The 26,249-nt window shown below is 47.9% G+C and overlaps 1 protein-coding gene across 13 annotated transcripts in view; it reads left to right on the top strand.

The window, feature by feature from the left end:
* LOC146336770 (lipase maturation factor 1-like) overlaps positions 1-20,408 on the top strand; it is a 294,331-nt gene extending 273,923 nt beyond the window's left edge. For 6 of the 13 annotated variants that reach the window (XM_084818933.1, XM_084818934.1, XM_084818940.1 and 3 more), the window contains 2 exons: positions 853-965; positions 19,735-20,408. In XM_084818933.1, coding sequence (XP_084675059.1) covers positions 853-965; positions 19,735-19,909 — 288 coding nt within the window. In that variant the 3' untranslated portion in view covers positions 19,910-20,408. Of the gene's footprint in view, positions 1-852; positions 966-3,523; positions 3,598-9,400; positions 9,625-19,734 lie in introns of all 13 variants that reach the window. The other 7 variants (XR_014785603.1, XR_014785601.1, XR_014785602.1 and 4 more) reach the window with 4 other exon arrangements.
* The last annotated feature ends 5,841 nt before the right edge of the window (positions 20,409-26,249 follow it).

Consider the following 26,249-nt stretch of genomic DNA (forward strand, 5'->3'; position numbering starts at 1 on the left):
AAGGGCAATGTCTCTTCAGAACTTTGTGTCTCCTGTCTGCCCAAGTCTCTCCTTACCTAGACCACGGGGAACAGCAAACATTTGACTGGCTTAACACAAAATTGCTGAGTAACCCTCTCTTTGTTTTGGCACATTAATCATAGTCTTGCAGGTAGGGCTGCTGACTTTTGTTTTCCTACACTGTCCCCTGCTGCTTGCTTTGAAGAAAATCCGTCTCCGTAGGACCAACACAAAACCATGCCTGAGAAAGCTCCTCTCCATGGTGCTGTGAAGTGTATGGTGGAGGTCCAGAGGGGCTTCTGGGTGTCAGTTTAAGTGTGACCTACCAGGCCCTAACCCGGGGCTACACAACATTTTCAGCCCCGAGGGCCGCATGCAATGCTGGATCAGAGTCCGGGGGCGGAATGTGCAGCCACACACACAGGCACATGAACACACCCACACAGCAGTGATAGGAGATAAAAGCGGAGACTCCTAGCAAAGGGTGGTGGGGCCTCCATGAATCGCCATCCCTGATCTTCCTGACTGTTAGAGCAAGACAGCAATGGAACCCATTCCCCAGGGAGGTGGTGGGCTCTCCCACGCTGGAGGCATTCAAGATGAGGCTGGACAGCCGCCTGTCAGGGATGCTCTGACCTGGATTCCTGCACTGAGCAGGGGGTTGGACTCGATGGTCTTACAGGCCCCTTCCAACCCTACTGTTCTATGATTCTGTGATCTGCAAATAGACATTGCTTATTTATCTTCTTAGAGCCTTTTATATCCCACCATTCTACAACAGGTTCCCTCAAGGCAGATCAGGTTTGACTTACGTCTTTTCCCTTTTCCCTCCATGCCCTGTTCTTCTGCAAGACTTACGAACAGAATGAATGGATCATCCACTTGGCCGGAAAGCTTTTGGCCAACGAGAAGGGTGCATTGTCTCTAGTAGCGTCCAATCCGTTTGAGGGCAAGGCGCCGCCAAGGTAAGCCTGACTCAAGGGACAACCTGTGTGTTTCTGGAATTCTTAGCAGAGAACTCCATGTAGTGAGCTCCTTATTCTGAGCAGTTTAGGGCACAATCCTATGCATGTTTAGACAGAGAAAAGGCCTACAACTTCCAGCATTCCCCAGCCAGCCATGTTGGCTGGGGAGTGCTGGGTGTTGTAGGCCTTCTCTCTGTCTAAACATGCATAGGATTGTGCCATTATGTACAGAAAGAGAAGGTGAGAGGGTAGTGTAGCTGTTAGAGTGCTAGACTAGGACTGAGTAGACATGAGTTCAAATCCTCACTCAGCCGTGAAGCTCATGAGTTTACCTCTCAGTTTAGCATACCTCACAGGGTTGTTGTGAGGATAAAATGGGTGAGGCAGAACCGTGTATGTTTCCTTGAGGCCCTTGAAGAAATGTCAGGATTTAAATGTCATAACTAGGAAGCTGGAATAGCTTGAGCTGATCAGGGTAGTAGTAGATATGGGTCACGTTAAAGGGTGGAAACGTATCAATTGTTCACTTTTTAACATGGTGGGGGTGCCATTGGGTCTTTCTACTGAAGGCACCGTAGTGCCCTGTGCCACACCTTGAGAATATCCCACATGACGGCGGCTTTTTACTTTCCTCCACGGTTGGAACAGTGCCCCCGCTTGAAACATCTTTCCTTTTTGTTCTATTTACATCTTGGCTGGAAACTCAGTGGCATGTTATGACATGCTTTTCACGGTAATCTTTACTTACCTGGTGGGTTTGGGGGGGGGGTTGGGTCTATCCCAGCATCCTTCAACCTGCCGCCTTCCAGATGTGTTGGACTACAACTCCCATAATCCCCAGCCCACACATGGGGGTTGTAGTTCAACACATCTGGAGGGCACCACGTTGGGGAAGGCTGGTCTGTCATACAGTATTTGTTTTCCATATCGGTTCAGAGGAAGCCTCTGTACCACGGTGCATGATCTGATGCATACGCAGGACCCCCGTGCATAGCCTTTCCTATTTGCTGCAGCCCTGTGTTCCTGGAAACGCCCCATCAATGAGGAATTGGAATCTGAACTGGGCATTTAAGATTAAATCTTTGTGTCATTGGGGCAGTAGGACCAGGAAGGCCAGCCCAGTCCATTTCTCCATCTGAGGCGGAGGCCTGGCGCTGGTGCCTCCTCACATCGCTGGCCTCACAGACCTCACTGGACGTCACCAAGCCTGTGGCAAAGTGTTACGAGAATTTACTAAGCGTTTTGAGAGCTGGCTGGGCGAGGCTTGGGGGAGGCCTGTATAAGGCCTCTCCCCACATGGCCCCGCCTCAGGCGGCGGGCGGCGGCAGCTGCCCAGTCAGCAGGAGCTCTTTCAAGTGCAGCAGAAAAGTAACCAGCCTTCCACAGCCCAGCCAACTGGTTGCCAGCAGCCACAGCGTCTTAACGTGGTCCATCCAGGTGCTGGCGTGGGCATGGAGTGCCTGGCCAAGCAGCTGCTGCAGGTGGTGGGAGGCTGAGTGGGGGGGAGGGGGGTGGACAGGCAAGTGGTGTGGGAGGGGTGCTCATTCCACCCAATCCATTGCCCGAAACAAAGGTCTCAAGGTCAAGCTACACATCACGTGAATTGCATAGCATGTAGCTGAGCATTATGTTTATTTTTACTCCAGCGTAAGTGCATGTGGCCCTGATTTGAATTTGACCTACCAAACACCACGCATCACCATTTACTTTCCGACACGCACTTTTCCGACGTGCGTGGGTTGAAATAGGGGGGGAGGCTCAACTGACACTATAGAGCAGGGGCAGGCAACTTTTGTCCCTCCAGATGTTTTGGCCTGCAGCTCCTGTCAGCCCTAGTCAGCACAGCCAACGGTGAGGAATCATGGAAGTTGTAGACCAAAACATCTGGAGGGCCACCAGCTGCCCACCCCTGCTATAGAACCTTTCTTCCAAAATGGTTCAGGGGCTGGAGCAACTCCCCTGTGAGGAATGGCTATCACGTTTGGGGCTTTTTAGTTTATAAAAATGGCAAGTAAGCAGGATATTATGGCGGTATATAAAATGATGCATGGTGTGGAGAAAATGGAAAGGGAGAAAGCTCCCTCTCTTATAATAGTAGAAATCCAAGGTCATCCAGTGAAGCTGAATGGTGGGAAATTTGGGAGAGACCAAAGGAAGCCCTTCACATAGCATGTAATTGATCTGTGCGCTCGCTACCACTACAAGATGGAGCGATGGCCACCAACATGGATGGCTTTACAAGGGGATTGGACAAATTCATGGCAGACAAGGCTTCCAGTGGCTACTAATGATGCCCGTATGCCGCCTCCAGAATACCAGTTGCTGGGGGACACGACTGTGAGGGGGATTCTCGTTGGGGCATCTGGTTGCCACAGCGGGAACAAAATGCTGGACTAGGGAGGCCTTTGGTCTGATCCAGCGCAGCTCTTCTCATGTTCTTACGCTGTCACGGAGGGCAAAGGAAGCCTTCCCTTTCTCTCACTCTGGATGGTAGGGGGAGAAAGGACTTCCCCACTCCCCAATGCACAGGAAACAAGGTTACTTTCCCCATGTTACAGGGCCGTCCATGACACCGTGGCACAGCCTGGCAAGACTTCCACCACGATCCAGCCCTGCTCACATGTTGTTACACGTGAGTAGCGGGAGCACGTGAATGGGAGTGTGCATTTAAATGTGCATCTCATTGACAGCAATGCAGTGCGGATAGATTAGGAAGGACTGAGCAGCAACCAAAAAAGAATGCGGCGGTGGGGGGAGCAGCTTCCTCAAACATCGAAACCTATCCGGGGTCGGGGGGTATAGTTGGGTGGCCTGAAAGACTCTTCTCCAGTCTAGCCAGCATAAACCGACTGTGCTGAGAGAGACAGACTGATGTTACAATAATCTTTTCATCTGGTTGCTCAGGACCCCATAGGGGTGAAATGGGAGTGTTGGGGTGAAAAGGCACCCCCCTCCCCGTGGATGATCCATGGGGTGTTTGCCTTCAGCCCCCACACTCCAATCTTACTCTCAAACCTATATTTCCTATCCCAAGATGGGGTATAATGGCTCCAGTTATTCCTGTGGGGAGCAGGAAAAAGCGTAAGAACCTAAGAAAAGCCCTGCTGGATCAGACCAAAGCTCCATCTAGCCCAGCATTCTGTTCACACAGTGGCCAACCAGCTGCCCACAGGAAACCTACCGGCAGGGCATGAGCGCAACAGCATCCTCCTGCCCATGTTCCCCAGCAACTGGTGTCCATAGGCTCTCTGCCTCTGGTACTGGAGGTAGCACATAGCCAGCAGGACTAGTAGCCGTTAGTAGCCTTTCCCTCCAGGAATTTGTCTAGCCCCCTTTTAAAGCCATCCAACCCCGTTTTAAAGCCATCCGAATGGGTGGCCATCACTGCATCCTGTGGTAGCAAATGCCATAGCTTAACCATACGCTGTGTGAATCGTAGAATCATAGAATAGTAGGGTTGGAAGGGGCCCACAAGGCCATCGAGCCCAGCCCCCTGCTCAAGGCAGGAATCCAAGTCAGAGCATCCCTGACAGATGGCTGTCCAGCCTCATCCTGAATGCCTCAAGCGTGGGAGAGCCCACTGCCTCCCTAGGTCATTGGTTCCATTGTCGTATTGCTCTAACAGTGTGCCCATGGCCCAGAAGAAGTCCTTTGATCTGTCCTGAATCTCCCACCAGCCAGCTTCTGGGGATGCCCCCACTGGGTTCTAGCATTATGAGAGAGGGAGAAAAATGTCTCCCTAGCCACATTCTCCACACCGCGCCTAACTCCTCTGTCATGTTCCCCCTTCCCTTAAGCACCTCTATTTAGGCTGTCCAGATAGGCTGTCAGCGCCGGCACGAACACCGTGTGCTGACAGACGACCCAGCACCAGGGCTCACAGTGCCAGCACCCTTGGGTTCGCAGGGACACTGACATCACCCGCCTCCCGTCTCAGACCCCACTCCCTCTGCGCTTGGCTGCAATCCCCACAACAGCTATGGGGAAATGGATTTTCCCAGCTGCAGCATATGGCACCCTGTTGCGCTGCGGAGTGTTCTGAGTGGCTTGGTCTTGAATGGTCACTTAAGACCCAGCTGCTTTACCAAAACCTGCCCTTGGAGAGATGGAAACTTCTACAACTGGTTTGTTGATCAACACAGCAGCCTGCATTTTTGGACTCTCCTTGGGGCCATGGTTCTGGGGAGAGTTGTGATGAACGCCTCCGCTTCAGCATGTAGCATTGCAACTCTGGCTGCCACCATCCCTTCTCTCTCATCGCAAAGGTGTTGTGAGCAGGACGGGGGGGGGGGGGGGACGGGGCAACTTGTTAGGGGTGGGTTGTGCTTCTCGCAGTTGTGCTTTTTGGGGGTGTTGTGGAACACATTTGTGGGGGTGTTCACAGAAGATCCCTCCCCAGCCCGTTTGGGTCAGCACTACCATGAAGTTTATCTTGCCGAGTGGAAATTCTCCCTCTCCAATAGCTAATTTCCAAGTGAGTTAATGCCTTCGAAATGAAATGTTTGAGAGTGAAGTAGGCAAGGGTTTTGTTTGGCCTTTTTTATATAAAATTAGGTTGGGAGTTTTGTTGTTGCTGCAAGTGTGATAAATGTGAAATGAAAAGCAGGTGACTGTTTTTTGTTTTTTTTAAAATGAGGCCATTGTGGAGTCGGGAGCAACCTAATTGAGTGTGAAACTTGACTTCAAGCAAAGTGAGGCTTGCGAAATGTCCTCACACAAAATATTAGGGCCTGGCTGATGGCTCATAAAGTATTTAGTCACCATAAATCTTAAACACTGGAGGTTTCAGCTAAGAGAATTAGTACGTGATTGAGCCTGGCTGTTGCAGAAGGCAGCTGCAGACACAGAAGTATGGTTTTGCTTAAGTGAGAAAGGGCAATTAGATTTCAATTAGAAAAGTTATCAATACTGGTTTTTTTCTCCCAGTGGGAAATTATTTCCCCAAATAAAAGCCTGAAAAGGCCCCAAAGCCTGAAAAGGCCCCAAAGCCTGAAAAGGCCCCAATCCTAAATTCTCTTACTTCGAAGTACAGTACGTCGCAAAGACATCGTAAGGAGGATGCCTCTTAGCTATACCTTTTCCCAGATATCGCCAATGCCCGTTTTGTGTGGGCACGATTAGAATTGGAGGGACACCGTAGCTCAACGGTGGAGCCCCTGCTTTGCAAGCAAAAAGTCCCAGGTCCAGTCCCTGGCATCTCCAGTTCAAAGGGTAACAAGTGACGGAGAAGGCCCTGGAGAACCCCTGCCAGTCGGAGAACACGTTATTGGCCAGATGTGTAAATGACCTGACATGGCGTATGGCCCACTATTCGTATGTGACCTTGAGCTATGTTGTTGCTGCCACCAACTCTATGATTGCTCCCTCGCCAGGCCTGGTGATGTGCATCCCTTTCTGTTGACGTGGTTAGGGCAGGTTTTGAACCTATGCACCGTTATTTATGTATTGTATCTATTGACAACATTTATAAACCCCTTTACATCTAAAATACATTCCCGAGCGGTGAACATGAAGGAGGGAAAATTTCAGAATACAGAAGAACAGAAATATTTAAAATCACATTATACCAATAAAACCATGGCTGGTCATTCAGGAAAAGCTTGTCTAAATAAAAATGCCCAAAGCAAAGTGATGTTGGCCCCCATCTGACATCAGCTCGCAGGGAATTCCACAGAGAGGGAGTCAGTATGCTAAAAGCTCTACTCTGAGTGGACTCTCAGCAGACCTCAGCTCCAGGTGGAACCATCACGAGTGCCTCATGCAATGACTACAGTGACCAGAGAGGCTGAGAAGGGAAAAGGTGCCCTATCAATATTTAATGGGCTGGATGATACCAGCATGATCCATGGAGACACGTGACCTAGAGTTCCATGGGATCAGTCATGCCACAGTTAAGCCACTCCTCTGTAGGGACATACAAGAGATTTGTTTCAGTTTGTTTTGAACCAGAATTTACCCAGTTCATATCTCCTGAAACTGAATGCGGACCCGAACTCAATCTGTAGTCCATCCATGTCCGAGCTCTCGAAGTTATTCGTGGAACGACAACAGAAACTGTGTTAGAAACGCATACGTTTTTAAAATGTGCATGAAGAATGAGCACGTTTGAAAAACATGCGCAGACACTTTAATCAATGAGCGAAAAGGCATACATTTCAAAAATGTGCATAATTGAAGCATACATTTGGGAAAATACACACGAATTTTCATGTGACAGTAAACAACAAGATTTATAATCTGAAATGGACACAAGGTGGAACTGAGAATCTCTACAATACCACATTTTATCGATTCGTGCATCCCTATTCCTCTGGAAAGGTCCAAAAGCTTGATGTTGCAGTCTTTGTATGATTTCATATCTCTTGCCAATGACAGTTCCATGTGCAAAAGCACACCACTCCAGTCTCAGGGGAACACCACTACGAGGTCAACGTTCATGCTTTCCAGGGACTCCCGAATTTACCATTTCAGTAAGAAACCAAACAGATCAGAGTAGGCCAACCTTTTCACTGCCCGGCCAAGCTCTTAATTCTGCTGGTTGTGTGTATGCGTGGTTGTGTGCTCGTGTTTTCCCTCCAAAAACGTCTCATCTGTTCCAGAGAGACAGCTGCGGCTTCTGCAACTAATTACAGCTGTCTGGAAGATTTAGACCCGGGCCATAACAGCTTAAATATTGCTGCTAATTTTTAACACTTTCACAGTTGGGAGATGTCATCACGGGCTGAAGGCCGGTAGCATCTCGGCAGCACAGCTGCTCCCGGGCATGCGAAGGAAATTGCAGAATGTTGATGTAAAAACAAACGGTTCTTAGGATTTGGCAGGGGCAGGCGGAATCACTGTCTGCCATCTCAAGTTGACTCATTCTGATTGAAAGGATTTGAGGCACAGCAGAAATATCAGTGTGTGTGCAAGGGGAGAGGGAATGCACATAGATTGAGGTTCGCATCCTAGCACCAGAAGCACTGTGCCTATGTACACCTGTTGCTGGGGGACATGGGTGGGAGGGTGTTATTGCACTTATGTCCTGCTTGTGGGTTCCTGGTCAATACCTGGTTGGCCACTGTGTGAACAGAATGCTGGACTAGATGGACCCTTGCTCTGATCCAGCAGGCCCTTCTTAGGTTCTTATCTTCCCTTCCTCCATGGAGCTCAGAGCAGTATACATGGCATAGTTGTTTACTTTCCATTTTATCCTCACATCAGCCTTGTAAGGTAGGCCAGCTGAGAGAGATTGGTAACCCAGTGAGCATCGTGGCTGAGCAGGTGTCCCTGGTCCAAGCCCAGCATTCTCCCCACTACACCAAAGTTTGCAGAGATAGACTTGAAAGCATGTGACCAATCTTGGAAGCCATTGGGGTGGCTGGAATAGATTACCAGTGCCTGGGATGGGGCTTCTGTGCCAGACAAAACTTACAGGATGAGCAAAACCAGAAGTAGTTATGGAGAGATAATAGCAGATAATAACAGGTCTGCTCAGTACAGGTTGCAGAAACCAGCTTTTCTTGAATGGCCCGAGAACAGGATTTTGCCTTGTCTTTTAGTGTAGAATACACAGGCCATTGCTGAGTAGTAGAACACAGGCTTTGCCATGCAAGTTCAGTCAGCAGCCTCTCCAGCGAAAAGGATCTTTAGTAGGGATGCTGCTTGACCTCTGCCCATGGCCCTGGAGAGCCACTGCTGGTCAGGGCCATGGGCTCGATGGACAAATGGCCTGACTGGATATGTTCATGTTCCCATAGAATCATAGAATAGCAGGGTTGGAAGGGGCCAACAAGACCATCGAGTCCAACCCCCTGCTGAATAGCGGAATCCAAGTCAGAGCATCCCCGACAGATGGCTGTCCAGCCTCATCCTGAATGCCTCCAGGGTGGGAGAGCCCACCACCTCCTTAGGGAATTGGTTCCATTGCCATATTGCTCTCGTAGTCAGGAAGTTTTTCCTGGTGTTCAGCCGGAATCTGGCTTCCTGTCACTTGAGCCCATGATTCCGTATCCCATTCTGGGATGATCGAGAAGGGATCCTGGCCTTCCTCTCTGGGACAGCCTCTCAAGTACTTGAAGAGCGTTGTCCTATCTCCCCTCAGTCTTCTCGAGGCTAAACATGCCAAGTTCTTTCAGTCTGTCCTCATAGGGCTTTGTTTCCAGTCCCCTGATCATCTTTGTTGCCCTCCTCTGAACCCTCTCCAGTTTGTCTGCATCCTTCTTAAAGTGTGGTGCCCAGAACTGGACACAGTACTCCAGATGAGTGCTAACCAGTGCTGAGTAGAGGGGAACTAGTACTTCCCAGGATTTGGAAGCTATGCTTCTACTGTGTTTGCACCAATATTCATGCCATACCTCATTTTAGACATGATCAAAAATTATCGGGGTTCTGCAAGAAGTAATACATTTATTTTTATTGATTTATTTAAAGAATTTTAATCCAACTTCCTACAGGGAATTCCTGCAGGCCCTGGCTTGAGTATTCAGCCCGGCTTCATTTCTACTTCTCGCTGCCCACACAGGGAATGATGAAGGACAAGCAAAACCAGCTCCCTGGCCAATGCGCCAAGAGGAAGAGCGCCAGACAGCGCTTCAGCCGGGGACCCCATCGCGTCATCCAGTCTATCCCCCAGAACCAATGTGGTTCCCACCCCAGCACTGGAAGATCCCTGGACTGGGTGAGGCCCCCTTGGACTGGAGAGCCAAGCTGCTCAGAATTAGGGAGCATGTTTTTAGATAAGAACTCACAGAATTTGAAAAATTCTTCATCAACAGGATGGAAAGAACGTGAAGATTTAAAAATTCAAATGCAGGAGGAAGCAAAATGGAGAGATTTGTCCTTCCAGGCCCAGGGCTTTCGGCGCTTAGCTCTTAAAGAGTCTGGGTTTGAACCCCTGTGTACTCAACCCTGTCAGTGAGGAATGACGGCTGCCAGCAATCTTTTCTGACAGGCTCCCCCTCTTTAAGAGCTACATGGCAGGCAGGTAGAAGACAGCTCTCTCCATCTTGGGAGAAGCTGTATCTGTTGAATTTGCAACAGGGGTGAGAAGTTCAGTTCAGTTTTGTTAAGGATGTAGAAGCATTTGCAAATTTCTTCATATACAGAATAGGAAAAAAAACAAACACACTTGATATTTTACAAATCTGGATGCAGGAGGAAGTAAAACTGGAAAATTCATCTCTCCCTATTCAGCTAGCAGACTAGGTGGATCAATGACCTATGTCAGCATAAGACAGCTTAACATGCAGGTTGCATTCTTTGCTGAACATTTGCCTTTGTGACATGAGGGGTGATTTCCAATTCAGTCTGGTTTATTGAGAGGTGATTTCAGCTTAAATCCGAGTGATTCCACCAATGGCCACTGTCAGAAGGGGGCAAATGAAACCTGGCCCAGAGGACATAACTGCCTCTGTTTAGGGCGCAACCAATTTTTCAGTTTTTCAGTTTACCTATTGAAAGAATTGGTAGCCTCTGAAGCCAGAGGCTACCGACTATCCAGTGCAGGGCGGACGGAGGATGGAGAAGATCCTCTCCTCCATGCCTCGCCCGCTCTGCATTTGTGACTAGACACGCGTTTTCATATACGAGCGCAGAGACAGTGGTGGCGTGGAAAGAACCGTGCCGGCTGTGAAGGGCGGCAGGGAGCACGGTTTCTGGGAACCGAGGCTAGACAACCTTAATTCCCAGAAACCGAAAATCCTATGGCTGTCTAGGCAGTGTCTAGCGGCCATAGGCTTGCTCTCCCCATTGCTATCAGTTAGTAATTATGATTAGTCACAATTGCCTAAACAATTATGACTAATCGTAATTCTAAACAATTATGATTAATCATGTCTACTAAGTGATAGTAACTAAATAGAGGCAGTTAAGTCCTCCCGGCCAGGTTTGATTTGCCACCTTCTGACAGAGGTCATTGGTGGAATCACTTGGATTTAAGCTGAAGTCACCCTTCGTGTCAGAAAGGCAAATGGCCATTAGTGATCGGCAAATGGCAAATGGCCATTAGTGATCGGCAAATGGCAAATGGCCATTAGTGATGGGCAAATGGCAAATGGCCATTAGTGATCGGCAAATGGCAAATGGCCATTAGTGATGGGCAAATGGCAAATGGCCATTAGTGATGGGCAAATGGCAAATGGCCATTAGTGATCGGCAAATGGCAAATGGCCATTAGTGATCGGTAGACCTCCAGAAAGGCTAGATCAGTTCCAGACCGGTTAAAGCTGCTCCGGAAGACAGACATGTTTTGTAGCTGGGGGATGTGGGGCGACTGGGAGGGGGCAGCACAGCGTTGAAAGCCGTGATGTCTTGTAAAACAGCCCGCCAAGGTACCTGGGCCTGTGTAAACATCGATATGCACTGATTCTTTAATTCAGCCTTCGCCAGCTTGACACCCTCCAGATGTGCTGGAGTACAACTCCCATCATCCCACCACTGGCCATGTTGGCTGGGGGTGATGAGGGTTGTAGCCCAATGTGCTTGGAGGGTGCTAGGTTGGGGAAGGGTTCCGCAAGGATTAGGAGGAAATTTTCTGCTCCTGAAAACACTGTGGGAGTAATGCTTCAGTCCCTGGTTTCTTAAAGGGGCACAAGAATGGCTCCCTTCTTCGAAAGATAACCAAAAGAAGCAGCTGCAAGAGAGGCAGGTTGTTGGGATGGAAGATAGATTTGTCAGCGACAGCAAAACAGAGACTAATTTGCAATACGGAGATGGGATCTGATGGAGGGTGTGCGTGAATATCAAAAAGTGACAGAATGCCTGACATTACAATGGAGAGGGCATATGTGGACGGAGAGCTTGTGTACTGCAGGGACGGGGGAAACACGTTTTCCTGCCCCCCCCCCCGCCGTGTCCCTGTCAGTGGAGGCTGCTGGGCCTCAGTCATTAGGTGAATGCAAGTTAATTCCCAGGAGCAAGGATGTTGGAGGTATCCGAAACAGACTGAGATGATTTCGGATTTCTGTGAATCCAGCCTGTGGGTTCCACAGGAGGCCAGCATCTTCCAAGTCGACTTGTGGACCTTTTTTTTTACTTTTTGGAATTGTACACACATTTAGTCATATGAAAATGCAGTACATACACCTTGAATTGAGAATAAAATTGCCAATATCATACTGCTTTATATAAATCTACGGTGCGACCACTCTTAGAATAATATGTACAGCTCTGGTCATCGCACCTAAAAAAGGATATTGTAGAGTTGGAAAAAGGGTAGAAAAGGGCAGCTAAAATTATCCAGGGGGCAGGAGCATCTCCCCTATGAGGGGAGGTTTCAACAGCTGGGATTGTTTAGCTTGGGGGGGAAAGGAGGGTCAGGGGAGACATGATAGAGGTCTACAAAATTATGCATGGTGTGGAGAATGTAGATAGGGAGATATTTTTCTCCCTCTCTCATAATACTAGAACCAAGTGGGGTCATCCCATGAAGCTGGTTGGTGGGAGATTCAGGACAGAGAAAAGGACGTCCTTCTTCACACAGCACAGAGTTAAACTATGGAATTCGCTACCACAAGACATAGTGATGGCCACCTATTTGGATGGCTTTACAAATTCCTGGAGAAGAAGGCTATCAATGACTACTAGTCCTGATGCCTCTACGTTACCTCCAGTATCAGAAGCAGTATGCCTATGTACACCAGTTGCTGGGGAACATGGGCAGGGGGGTACTGTTGCATTCCTGTCCTGCTTGTGGGTTTCTCATGGGCAGCTGTTTGGCCACTGTGTGAACAGAACACTGGACTAGATGGACTGATCCAGGAGGGCTCTTCTTATATTCTTAAAATACAAAAGTTCCTGGAAAATAAGCTAATACATATGCCTTTTTAAACACACACACACACACACACACACACACAATGTTTTATACATCTCTGATCTCTCTTCATCCTCCACTGTGTAGTACGTTTTGTGTGTGCTCTGTTCATTGAGTTAAGAAAAATATGCCAAACATTACACGCCAGCAAAAGTTACATAAATTGCAGCAGACTTTTTGCGTACTTTTCCAAAGGGGAAAAAACAATCTGATTCAGTCAGTGAGTGGAAAATGGAACAAAAGTCACCTAAGAATCCACAAAATCCAGACAGAATAGATTAAATGGAATCCAGACCTTCCTGGGAGCAGCACTTCATTCTTCCCCATGGGAGTAAATGCAGGCTGTGGAAGAAGATCAGCGCCTAAGGGCACCGTGGGGTGGGGGCTTCGTCGGTCCTTTTCCATGGTGTTGGGGTCTGGTTTTGTGCCCTCTCAGCTGTGTCCTGCATTGCAGGCTGTGTGCTTTGCCCTGTCAAATTCTGTGGGAACCACTAAGAACGGAGCCCACCCTGATCTGCGTGGCCCCATCCTCTCACCTGTGTATTCCCACCTCGGGTTCTGCTTCTTGATACAAAGCCAGAGAGAGGGTAACGCAGTCTCCTAAGAGACTGGCAAAGACAGAACCTGTTCAGAGCTGGCTAGTAGAAATGTAGATGTTGCAAGCATGTAGACCTTCACATTTTTACTGAACCACGAATTGAGGACACTGCTTGACTACCATCCTGCAACCAAAGATTTGCCTGGAAATTTGACATAAACCTGTGAAGTTTGTATGCTCAACTTCTTTGGCCCTCCTGGCCCACAAGTCCCTCACCTTCCAGATCTCCTTTGCATGTTCACTCCCAGTAGCGCACACCTGCCTCTCCCTCAGGCTCTGTTTGAGGCTCTGGTCCAGGCCCTTTTTGTTCTTAAATCCAGCTCTTCCGAACTCCATTCTCCATCTGCCTCCTGCTCCCATCATTCCTTCAGATCCCTGCCTCGTAACCAACTGCCAATGCTTCCTCAACAAATGTGCCTGTGGCTGTGCTTCCCCACAGCTCTCTGTCTCCTATAGGTCCTTTTTCCAGCCACCTTTCTACCCCTCACAATCTTTATGTGCCTAGCACTCCTGCCTATTCCTCTCCTTTTTCTCCAAGCAGACCATCACTCCCTCTGTTCTTGGCCCAGTGTCCTTGTTCCCTCGAAAACTGCACTGGTTGTCAGTGCTCTATTGCTGAGCAGTTAGAATATTTGTGAGCATCCCGTGACACCCCAAACAGCTCATCCAATAGTGAGCAGAGGGCTCGAAGGTGATGAACAACAGCAAGTTTTTATTTACGTTTGCTTGTGTAGCCTCCGAATTAAACTTTACTGAAAGAGGGCTCACTCACCATGAGGCTCAGCAATTTATCACACATCTGCAATGGCTCTCATTATTTTAGCCAGAGGGTCTCAGCAGCTACAGCTGTACAACGTCCCCGAGGGTCCAGTGCTTGGGGGAGGGGAGAATCCAGCCGCTCCACCGTACTGCCCAGCTCAATAGCCGTTTTTGTATTTGGGTAGCGAAGCAAGGAAGTTCCAAATGAGCACTGATGTGGCTCTGACATTTTTATATGGTGGGTTATTTTATTAACTTCTCCAGCAAACAACACAGTGCGTGCAGCAGCTCTGGGCTGCTCTGCCCTTCCTGGCCAGCCTGCTTTCCATTGGGGGGTGGGGGGAGCAGCCTGAACCAAAACGGTGGCCCACGGTGGTTTGTGCAGCCTCCAAAACCGTTTTGCCTGACCGATGAAAACTTCTCTCTGCACTCTCCTCTTGTTTTTACCTCTCTGTCTGTTTTCCCTTTTCAATGTGGCCTTTCTCTTTCATCTCTCTCGGGACTTTAAGAAACAAAGCAGAAAAGTAAAACCCAGTTGCATTCCAAGCTTCACGAACAGGCAGCTGGGCAAACTCCACAGCCGTGGCTTCAGGGAAGCACGGGCTGCTTCCGTCGAGGCTCTGGGGCGAATGAGCAGGCAATTCACCCTGTCATTACCAGCTATTATCCTTCTTTGGAGGATAAAGTGAGTGCTTTATGTTAGCATGATGTATTCGGCGTTGCCTTTTCAGACTAGTAGTTTCGAGAGTTGAATGAACCATTTATTACCGTCACAGACCAATAAGAACTTTGATGCAAATAACAAATACAGCAACTGAAGAACAGTTACATAAAGCAATTGGGTTTTAAAAGGGGGCCAACATAATTTTTTCCCTCATTTGCACTGAGGTGTAAAAAAATGAAATGGCAACCCTCTCAGCGATATAAGAGGAATCATCCCATAAGCGGAACAATACCAGATCTTCGGAAGATTGTCCTGGAAGAGTTCTTAGTAGAGAGAGAATCAGCCTCTTTCTGCAGTCTCTAAATGAATTACAATACAGGAATACATGATCAACAGACTTTATCAGACGGGTGAAGTGCCAGATGACTGGAGGAGGGCTAATGTCCCTATCTTCAAAAAGGGTAAAAAGGAGGAACCTGGGAACTACAGACCAGTCAGTCTGACATCAGTCCCTGGGAAAATTCTGGAGCAATCTGGAAGCACCTTGAAAACAATGCAGTGATTCCTCGAAGCCAACATGGATTTGTCAAGAACAAATCCTGCCAGATGAATCTGATCTCATTTTTTGATCAAGTCACCTCCCTTGTGGACTGTGGGAATGCTGTGGACATAACATACCTCGACTTCAGCAAAGCTTTTGACAAAGTGCCCCATGATCTCCTGATGAGCAAACTAGCTCAAAGTGGGCTAGATGAAACAACGATCCAGTGGATCCACAGTTGGCTACAGAATCGGACTCAAAGAGTGCTGATCAATGGGACCTTCTCCAACTGGGGAGAGGTAATGAGTGGGGTACCGCAGGGCTCAGTCCTGAGCCCAGTGCTCTTCAACATTTTGATTAATGACTTGGAGGAGGAGGTGCAGGGAATGCTGATCAAATTTGCAGATGGCACAAAATTGGGCGAGATAGCTAATACTTTGAAAGACAGAAACAAAATTCAAAGTGATCTTGATAGACTGGAGCGCTGGGCAGAAAACAACAGAATGACATTTAATAGGGATCAATGCCAAGTTCTGCATCTCGGAAAAAGAAACCAAACGCACAGTTACAAGATGGGGGATACTTGGCTCAACAATAGTACAAGCGAGAAGGATCTTGGAATTGTTGTCGATCACAAGCTGAATATGAGCCAACAATGTGATGTGGCTGTAAAAAAGGCAAATGCTATTTTGGGCTGCATTAATAGAAGCATAGCTTCCAAATCCCGGGAAGTACTAGTTCCCCTCTACTCAGCACTGGTTAGCACTCATCTGGAGTACTGTGTCCAGTTCTGGGCACCACACTTTAAGAAGGAAGCAGACAAACTGGAGAGAGTTCAGAGGAGGGCAACAAAGATGATCAGGGGACTGGAAACAAAGCCCTATGAAGAGAGACTGAAAGAGCTGGGCATGTTTAGCCTTGAGAAGAGAAGACTGAGGGGAGATAGGATGGCGCTCTTCAAGTCCTTGAAAGGTTGTCACAGAGAGGAAGGCCAGGATCTCTTCTCCATCACCCCAGAATGCAGGGCACGGAATCATGGGCTCAAGTGACAGGAAGCCAGATTCCGGCTGAACATCAGGAAAAACTTCCTGACTGTGTTAGAGCAATACGACAGTGGAACCAATTACCTGGGAAGGTGGTGGGCTCTCCCACCCTGGAGGCATTCCAGACGAGGCTGGACAGCCACCTGTCAGGGATGCTCTGACTTGGATTCCTGCATTGAGCAGGGGGTTGGACTCGATGGCTTTGTAGGCCCCTTCCAACCCTACTATTCTATGATTCTATGACTCTGTTTCTTCAGTTCCACATAGACAGAGACGTTTGTGAATTGGGATCTTATTAAACAGGCCGCTTAACAGTGCAAAAGGCAGCATATTGAAACGGGTGAGCATAAGTGATCTCCTGTATTTGGAAACAGTTCGTGTATGCCAATACAAAGTTCTTACAATTCCATATTTGGAAAGATTCTTTAAAATAATGAGGAACGGGATTTATCAGCTGCCATTCTCAAATACTGGAGATCTGAATCTACTGATCTCTGTATAACCAAGAGTTGTACCTTCCTTAAGTCATAATTTCTCAGAACCTCAACAGAAAAGTTCAGCCTAAGGATCCTCTTCTTCACATCCCTCATCCACCAACTAACAAAAGAAATGGAGAGCAATACGTGAATATAGCTAGGAGGAGCTGCAGAAAACAGCAAAAGACTTCCCAGCCTTTGGGCTAAGATCACAGTGTAATTTTTGGAGAGTTGGCATTGAACAATGGGTGGGAAATGGAGCCATACAGTTCCCTAATTGAAGCCTCACATCTGCCATAAACTCACTAGAGGTGCTTCCAGGTAAAGCTTTTATTATGCATGCCCCCTGCCCCATTCACAGGGCAGTGTCTAATGGTGACATTCTTCAAACTCCAATAGCGCTAATGGAATCTGTTGCATCTTTCCATTGTGCAAGCGGTTGCCCATTACAACGGATGCAAGTACTTGTGTAATCCCAAGCGGCACGCATTGGACGAGCCTAATGCAAAACTGCTTGTGCAACCACGCTCCGCAAACGTAACTTTAGTTCAATTCTTCTCTTGCACATATGTAGTTCAGACCCTAGTTTCTGCTAGGGATGTATGAAAATCACTTACCTTTCGGGGATTATGCTGATGGTGCGGGGGGAGACGTTCTGTCCCCCCCCCCCCCGGAATCCTGGCCGGCCGGCTGTGCTCTGCAGTGATTCTGCGGAGCCGCGGGCCGGCTCCGCCAGCAGCCGGACATCTGGCCACTGGCTAGCAGAGACGCAAATGGCAGCGGCCGTAGCCACCACCGTTTGCATCCCTGCAGTCAGCCGTGATAGGCTACATAAATGTTTATGTAGCCTATCACGGCTGATAAAAAAAAAGCGCGTACGCAAATGTAAAACATTTACGTAGACTAAGACGTGCCAAAATAAGGAACGCAAATGGCGGTGCCCATGGGCGCCGCCATTTGCGTACGTGCGTTTTTGTTTTTTTTTATCAGCCGTGATAGGCTACGTAAAGATTTACGTAGCCTATCATGGTGTTTTTTTAAAATTTAGCCGTGATAGGCTACGTAAATCTTTACGTAGCCTATCACTTTTTTTATTTTTAAACCTGGAAATGGCAGCGGCGGCGGCCGGTTGGATGACCGGCAGCCGCCGCCACCAGGAAGATCCGCCCCAGGTAAGTCCCATCCCGGGGGGGGTGGCAGGGGGTGGCGGGCCGTTCCACCACCGATTTCGGGGGGCCGAATGTGCTGGCATTCAGCCTCCCCGAGATCCATAGCGGAACTTTCGTACATCCCTAGTTTCTGCTAGCACAACATCATTTGCACTAATGGAATGACACAGTCGGATACTGCCCATAGAGTTTTACTAGAAGCCACCTGTCTAGATCAGGGGCAGAAAACCTTTTGGGGCCCATGAGCACATTTGGCCATTTGAGAAATGGCACCACCACAAAAGCGCTGGTCTGCGGCCACCCGCCATCTTAATTTCCTAAGAAAGTTTCTGAGCCGAATGTGTGGCCCAGAGATATTCATGGGAAAACAAGATGGAACAGCTAGAAGCCCTCACTTTGCTTTGAGGTGATCCCATGTCCCAGCAAGAAGTTACATTATTTAAAATAATAATAATAATAATAATAATAATAATAATAATAATAATAAAAAAAAAAGTCGGAGGGAAAGGGCACCTCAGCAGGGGCCAAGAAGGGTGTCTGAGCATGCACTGGTGCCCACAAGTCTCACGTTGCCTACCCCTGTGTATTGGCCCCAGGAGAGTAGCCAAGTCATTTGTAGTGTTAGAGGGGCCTAGAGATCCACAATGCTTGCTTAAGTTCATTATTGGTGCAATCCCCATGCTAGTAAGCCTCTGAGCATGTGCAGCTGAATCAAAAGGCCGATAACAGCCTTCTCAGAACATTCCTAGCTAATGAGGAGAATGTCTTATCACTGATGAGCCTGAGAAGCAGAGTTTGTTTACCCCAAAGCTGCAGGTGGCTGTGCTTGAGAACCAAGGGTTGTTAGTTTATGCTGAGAACAAACGCTGGGGGCACGTGCTGCTGAAACGCTGCTTACTGTTAACCTGTAGAGTATAAGACCTGTTGTGCCCAGTGGCTCGGGGTTCAGAGAAGCTGACTGATCCAGCCATTGGGTACGCCTGTGTGCTGTAAGTTACCCAATAAAGTACTCCTTGTCAGTAAACCTTTGAATCTGATGTATCACTACCTTGGCACCTCTAACCTAAGAGTTCAACGCCCACGGCCGGGGCGACACACCCTGGTCTAGAAGCACCTTAGGTCACTTAAGAAGTGAATCCATACAGAATTCACATAAAGTACTCTGGACATTCACGTGCCATTACGTGTTGTTGCTGATTAGATGAATGCGAAGTCTGCAATCCTAAACTCACTTCATAGAAAATCGGTCCCGTTGAACATACAGGGGCTAACTTCTGAGTAGACAGGATTGTGCTGTAATTGTGGTGATGGTAATTATCAGCTGAATTTTGTGATGTCTGCAAAGTCAGTTTAGTGGGTTCTGTTAAACTATTCTATTAGAATTTTAATATATTCTATTTTACCCGCACAGCAACCTTGTGAAGAAGCTTAGGCTGAGGTAGAGTAACTTGTCCAAGGCGCAGCCCATTGAACTTGGTGTCTGAGTGGGCTTTGAAACTGGGTCCCCCTGGCCCAGATCTTGCCCTCTGCTCATAATCCCGGCCTGCCTTCAGTTGATTGCAGCTCACCTTCAGCATTTATGGAGATACGACATTCTGACCCCGAAAAGCAGCCACGGGCCTGTTTTTCTAGACAATAAATAGGAGTGTCACTCCCTTTGTGAATCAGGGCCATGAGTTTGTATTCCACTTTGGTTCTCATCCTGATGTGTTTTGTTTCTTCTAGATGGGTCCGAGGAGAGCACTTCAGGTACAAGTTTAGCAGGCCAGGAGGAACACATGCTGGTGATGGGAAGTGGTGGATCCGGAAGAGGATTGGGCCCTATTTCCCACCGGTCAATCTTGAGGGCTTGAGGAAGTTTTTTGAAGCTCGAAACTGGCCCCAGCCAACACAGAACTGACAAGTGATGAAGAACTCTTGACTGCCTTGCCTTTGACAATCCTTTTTTTTTTAAGTCTTTTTTTCATTTTCAACATTTTACAGTAAAGTGCACAAGGCAGCGTAAATATCTTTGCCTGTTGTTCTCTTGCATGCTCAGATTTTTACGTTTTTATTTATATATTCTATTTCAGGAGGGCTTGTCCTGAAAAGTGGCTTATAAATCATGTAAATAATAACTTCACACATTTTAGTATTGTGGGCAGGATCCAGCGCTGTCCAGCTACTCACGGAGATGGCCACCAGTTCTAGTCCGCACGCAGCTCCTACTGCTTGCAAACCGTGATTTAGCGCTTTGGGAGGCAAGCCGCAAAATGAGCGGAAATGCTAGTTTCTGGAAGGAGGCAGGTCGGCAGATTCTTATATCCCACTTCATTAGGCTAACAGTAGGCACTCAATGTGGGGTTATTACATAAAAGAACCCATAAAATAACAGACTCATAAAATTGTGTGCAGTACTGAATACCTCTTTCAGCCCATTCGATTTCAGAGAAGCTCTCACAGGCCGAATTCCAGTGGTGTGCAGAGCTGAAAGCAAACTGGGTAGGCCAAACTACCCAAGATACTCGCATATTTTAGCTTACAGCCATTGCGTCCAGTAATTCAGCCTTCAGAGAGGCATTTCAACTTTTTCAAATGGGGAAAAATCTGTCCCAAACCCAGGAAAATACCAAACAATAGTTGGCTGGGGGGAAAGAGGGTGGGGCCAGGAGAAGTGGACACGGCCATATGGAGAACCCAGATTGGGGCCCCAGGATGGCCAGGTTGGGGCCCCTGGACCTGAGGTTTCCCACCTCTGCTATAGAGGACGTTCCAAGGACGGGGCACCATAGCTATGAAAATGCCAGCCCTTCCTTTCCTCCACTATCCAAATATCCCAAGATGAGGAGACACACAGATGGTCCTTGCCAGCAGACTTATAGTGTGGAAACCAAGTGGTAACCAGTGCACCTCCTTTCAACCAGGCGTCAGATGCCTCCTAAGGCCAGCTCTGGAGAAGAGCCTGGCCACTGCATTTTTCACCTGCATTTCCTAAAGTTGTTGCTGGGGAAGAGCAACACTCTTTAGCAATCAGTAACAACATCTGTATAGCCAAAGCCTTGTCAAATTTGATGGATTAGAGTTCCAGTGCTTTGACCCCAGTCCTACTCCACGACTTCTCCATCTCTCTCTGGTGGAGCAAAGGCAGGGTTAGCCCCATGTTTCCCAACGCAGCCCTGTGTTGTGCGAAGTTTTATGCAAAGTTGCAAAGCCAAACCAGCCCTGCCTGTCTGCATAGTCCTGCGCCCAGGCCTATTTCCTGGTCACACTTGTTTGTGACAGACTGTTGGGGAGAGTTGAAAGGGAGTGCTGTGGACCAGAGTTTATATACAGAGAAAATCCATGAAAAGAAAGTCTTGCATGGGGCTGTGTAAAAGCCATACAACATGTATTTCAGCTTATATTTGGCAGTGTTTCTAGTCCTCATCAATACAAAGGTCAGGGTAGAAAGCATGGATGAGGCCTGCTTAAAATCTCAATAGCCAGAAGATGCCTCCTTTGCATGAGGGAACATGGGACATTCTTCTCTTACTTTGACTCCTCCTTCTGAAAACAGTACAGGTATTAAAGCACCTTAAACTTAGCTACACAGAAATAAGGCCCAGTTCTAACTAGGTTCTGGTTAAAACCACCAGAGTGCCACTTTTCCAGTGTAGTCAAATCACAGAGGAAAAAACTTTACTTACAAGAACAAGAAAGAGTTCTTGGAGGACCGGTGGCTACTAGTCATACTGTCTACATGTAACCTCCAGGCCGAGAGGCAGGATGTCTGTGGACATCATTTGTTGACGGGGGGGGGGGGCACCCGGGGGGGGGCTCCCCAGAGGATAAGCAGCAGTAACCAAAGTACACATTTACTTGCCAAATAAAAGAAAGTACTGTACAAACAACAACAACCCAAGTCCGATCCGAGGAGAGTAAGAGAGAGACGTGACATCATTGCAGTTTACTGACAGCGAGAAAAGGGTTAATCCAACCAACTCACCGCAAGCATGGAAATAGCATTGTCTAGATACAGACTGTGCATGCTTAAAAGCCCACGATCAATTCTGTACTTAATAGTAAATTTGTAAAATGCTGGTCCAAGCTCATTAAAAAGATGCGCATTATGAACAGGAGAAGTTCAGCCAGTGAGCTGACTAATCACGAACTTGAGCAGCATCGCTAGTCAAGAGGGACCCACCACCATTCCTGGCTGTCTGGCAAATGAGCCTGTATGTACCTGTCTGTTTTCCAAAATGTCTTCGTCTCATTCAGACGGGACGTTATTAGTCATACGCTTGAGAGGGGTGGGGACAAAGATCTTACATATACACCTAAAAAAAAGTTACGTGTGAAGGAGCTCAGAAAAGAGGTTCCTAAATTATCCTTTCTACTCTGCTGAATTGCTGCTTGTTCCGTTTCCCTGTGCTGCAGGGCATCCAGACTGAAGATGGATGTTCTGGGTAAAGGAAGGGTGTCTCAACCACCAGTTTACGTTCTCAGCTTTGTGTTGCTTCCAGCCATTGTTCATTGATCACTCTTAGGCGTGAAATGGATTAGAGGACAAGCAAGATCCTGTTTCCTCTGCGTCCTGAAGGAGCGGCAGCAGCCTTGCGCTTTGCTACCGGTGCTACTGAGGATATTAAAAAACAACATCGCAACAGGGCTCACTTCAGCAGTCTCCTGCGGAGCTGCGCCTTCTTCATGCTCCTGATTGATTACCAAGAATACGGCAGGCTGGGTGGGGAGAGGGAGGTGTTTTTAATAGGCAGCTGGAGACAACAAGTCTGACGCCAGCGTGGCCCAAGTTAAACAGGTCTTATTTTCGTTTTCCTCCTGGCTGGCTTAGCTTGCTCAGCTTCTCTTTCCTGTATGTTTTTACCTGACTGTTTGCAACAGTTCTGTTAGGCAAAGGAGGCAGCGATCCCAGTATTTTGGCTTGGAACCATCACATTCCCAAGCAAGAAAACATGCCTGTCTTCCGGAGCAGCCTTAAGTGATCTGGTACTGATCTAGCTATCATTGGCCAGGCCTGGTAGGAGGTTGCCTCCCCTCCTAAGGGCAGAATCAGTTCCGGACTCGCTGCTTGGACGATGTGGCGGAACGACCGGGAATGCCTTGACCTGACTACAGACAAACACCTTAAGACATTCTCACTCCCAGAATGCCTGTGTTAGTCTGCTGCAGCAAAATCAACAAAGGGTCTCATGGCACCTTAAAGACTTGGAGATTTATTATAGTATCAACTTTTATGGATTATAGCCCACTTCATCAGATGCATTATGAAGTGTTCACAGGTATATATACGCGGAGGGCAGGGGGGACTGTAAACAGTGAGGTCAGAGGGAAATGAAATGCAGACAGTACAGTCGGTGACAATCATGTTATTAACTGTGGCCATTCACAAAACTGTGTGTGTACAGTGCACCATTCTGGTCGGTGCACCAAAAAAAGGATATGGTACCATTGGAAAAAGTGCAGGAAAGAGCAACTAAAATGATCAAGGGATTGTAGCAACTCCCCTATGAGGAACGGTTACAATGTCTGGAACTAACCGGTGAGTAAGGGAAGACATGATAGAGGTGTACAAAATTATGGCTGGTATGGAGAATGTGGATAGGGAGACATTTTTCTCCCTCTCAAAATACTAGAACCCAGTGGGGTCATCCCATGAAGCTGATTGGTGGGAGATTCAGTACAGATAAAAGGAAGTTCTTCTTCACACAGCATATAAAATATGGAGTTTACTACTACAAGACGTAGTGATGGCCACCAATTTGGATGGTTCTAAAAGCGGGTTAGACAAATTCATGGAGGTTAAGGCTATCAATGGCTCTAGTCCTGATGGCTATATGCTACCTCCAGCATCATAGGCAGTTGCTGGGGAACATGGGTGGGAGGATGCTGTTGCATTCGTGTCTTGCTAGTGGGTTCCTGGTCGACAGCTGGTTGGCCACTGAACAGAATGCTGGACAAGATGAACCCTTGGTCTGATCCAGCATGGCTCTTCTTATGCTCTTAGTTGTTGCTGAGTAATACTCCTGGCATCGAGTAAGCCAATTAATCTATGTAGTCTGTTTTTTAAACAAAAACCAAAATAACCCTTTACCACTATTCAAGCCACAGGAGATAGAATTGCACAATCGCAGACTCACCCCAACCAAATGCCTGTAACTTAGGAGAGCATTCCATTAATCTGATGAAGTGGACTGTAGTCTACAAAAGCTTGTGTCACAATAAATTACTTCGTCTTTAAGGTTCCACGATATTCTTATTTTAGGAGACATTCCTTATTTTTGAGGTTTACCTTGTAATGCTAAATGTGGCTTTCCCTTATTTTGGAATTTCCCTTATTTTAGTCGATTATTATCTATTTTATTTATTACATTTATATCCCACCTTCCACTGTGGAACTCAAGGTGGCCACACGGGGTTCACAATCACAGGTGGTCTCCCCTCCAAGCGTTGACCAGCCCCAGGCCTGCTTAGCTTCAGCACCGTGGCTGCCTCGTGTGCCTTCAGACCAGGCCCTGGGACCGTCAGCCATTAATCACTGACACTCTACCTGATTACTTTTAAATACATTTGCATGTTGTCAAAACCTCAGCGCAGGCTCCTTTTCTGAGAAGCTGTATGAGGTGACTTTCCTGTTAACAAAACAGCGAAGAACTGATTCTGAGAAGAAAAAGCCACTCCATTTTTTTTTTCAAATTCAAAAATTTGCCTTTTTCATCCCATTTGAAAAAGTGCTTCAAAAATAATTAAACCGATTATACATGAGTATCATCCATGAAATGTGTTACTCACTTTGAACTTCGGGGATGCGGAAAATAATAGAGCATAATTTATTCTATTTCTGGATAATTGGCAAGCCTGGTCAATGGACGTGAGAATTCCAGATGAGGCTTGTGTGGCGCCATCGCCTGGCCTCATTCCCAGAATTCCACGGAGGGTCCAGACATCATCGTCATCATCCACTTGTGACCCTTTCATGTTTCCCCCCACTTCTTCCATCTTTCTTCTTATCGCCAAGACGCCAGTAAGGAAGGGAAGAGGGAAGAGCTGCACAAGGCCTTGTGATGGCACCAGGATCCCTCCATCTGGAAGTGCCCTCCGGGCACGGCCCTAGGTGGATAGTCGGCAGCCTTCGAGTTCAAAGGATGCCGAGTATCCAGTGCAGGGCGGGAGGACAGCGGAGGACATCTTTGCCTCCGTGCTCCAGCCACCCTGCATTTCTGCTAGACGGGCAATCTCGCCTGTCTAGTGGTGGCACCTCAGAAGGGGAGGGAAGGAAGCTGGGGTGGCCATAGCATGCCTTCTATCACAGCTGCCCCAGTCCCCTCCCCACCCCCAGGAATGCCCGTTTCTCCCCATCTCTGCTTTCCAAGCACAGAGAGGTAGCTGGTGTGCTGCTCTCTGTGCCAACAGGGAGGGGTAGGGGATAGGGAACTTGATTTCCGAGCTCTGAGGTCAGATCCCTGTCTCCAACCTCAGAGCCAGGAAACCGAACAATCCTATGGCCCCCAGACACTGTCTAGGGGCCATAGGATTGCTCACCCCATATGCTACATAAGGCCTAAAGGTGGGTTAGAATCATAGAATAGTAGGATTGGAAGGGGCCTACAAGGCCATCGAGTCCAACCCCCTGCTCAATGCAGGAATCCAAGTCAGAGCATCCCTGACAGGTGGCTGTCCAGCCTCGTCTTGAATGCCTCCAGTGTGGGAGAGCCCACTGCCTCCCTCAGTAATTGGTTCCATTGTCATATTGCTGTAAGAGTCAGGAAGTTTTTCCTGATGTTCAGCCGGAATCCAGCTTCCTGTCACTTGAGCCCATGATTCCGTGTCCTGCACTCTGGCATGATTGAGAAGAGATCCTGGCCTTCCTCTCTATGACAACCTTTCAAGTACTTGAAGGGTTGGATTTCAGATTGCCCAAGGAAGGATCAGTCCAGAATGGATGAGTGGACCCCCTCATTCATTCATTCATTCATTCATTCATTCATTCATTCACTTTTGTATACCAACCAAAAGCCAAAGCTCTCTGGACGATTCAGAGCATGACAAAAATATAAAAGCCACCACCAAGAAGGCCCTCTCCCTTGCTGCCATCCTCCAAGCCTCCCTTGGAGGAGGCACTTGGAGGAGACCTTCAGATATTGATCGTAGTGTGCAGGTAGGTTCTCTTTGCTCACAGCAAACAGACCTACTCACCCATCACAGTTCCTTATTCTTCCGCACTCAAGCAGACCTCAAGTTATCCACTCGGAACGCTATCACTT

Source organism: Heloderma suspectum, chromosome 12 (genome assembly GCF_057233095.1).
Source record: "Heloderma suspectum isolate Gila_16-S chromosome 12, 16-S_ref, whole genome shotgun sequence".
Lineage (NCBI taxonomy): Eukaryota > Metazoa > Chordata > Lepidosauria > Squamata > Helodermatidae > Heloderma > Heloderma suspectum.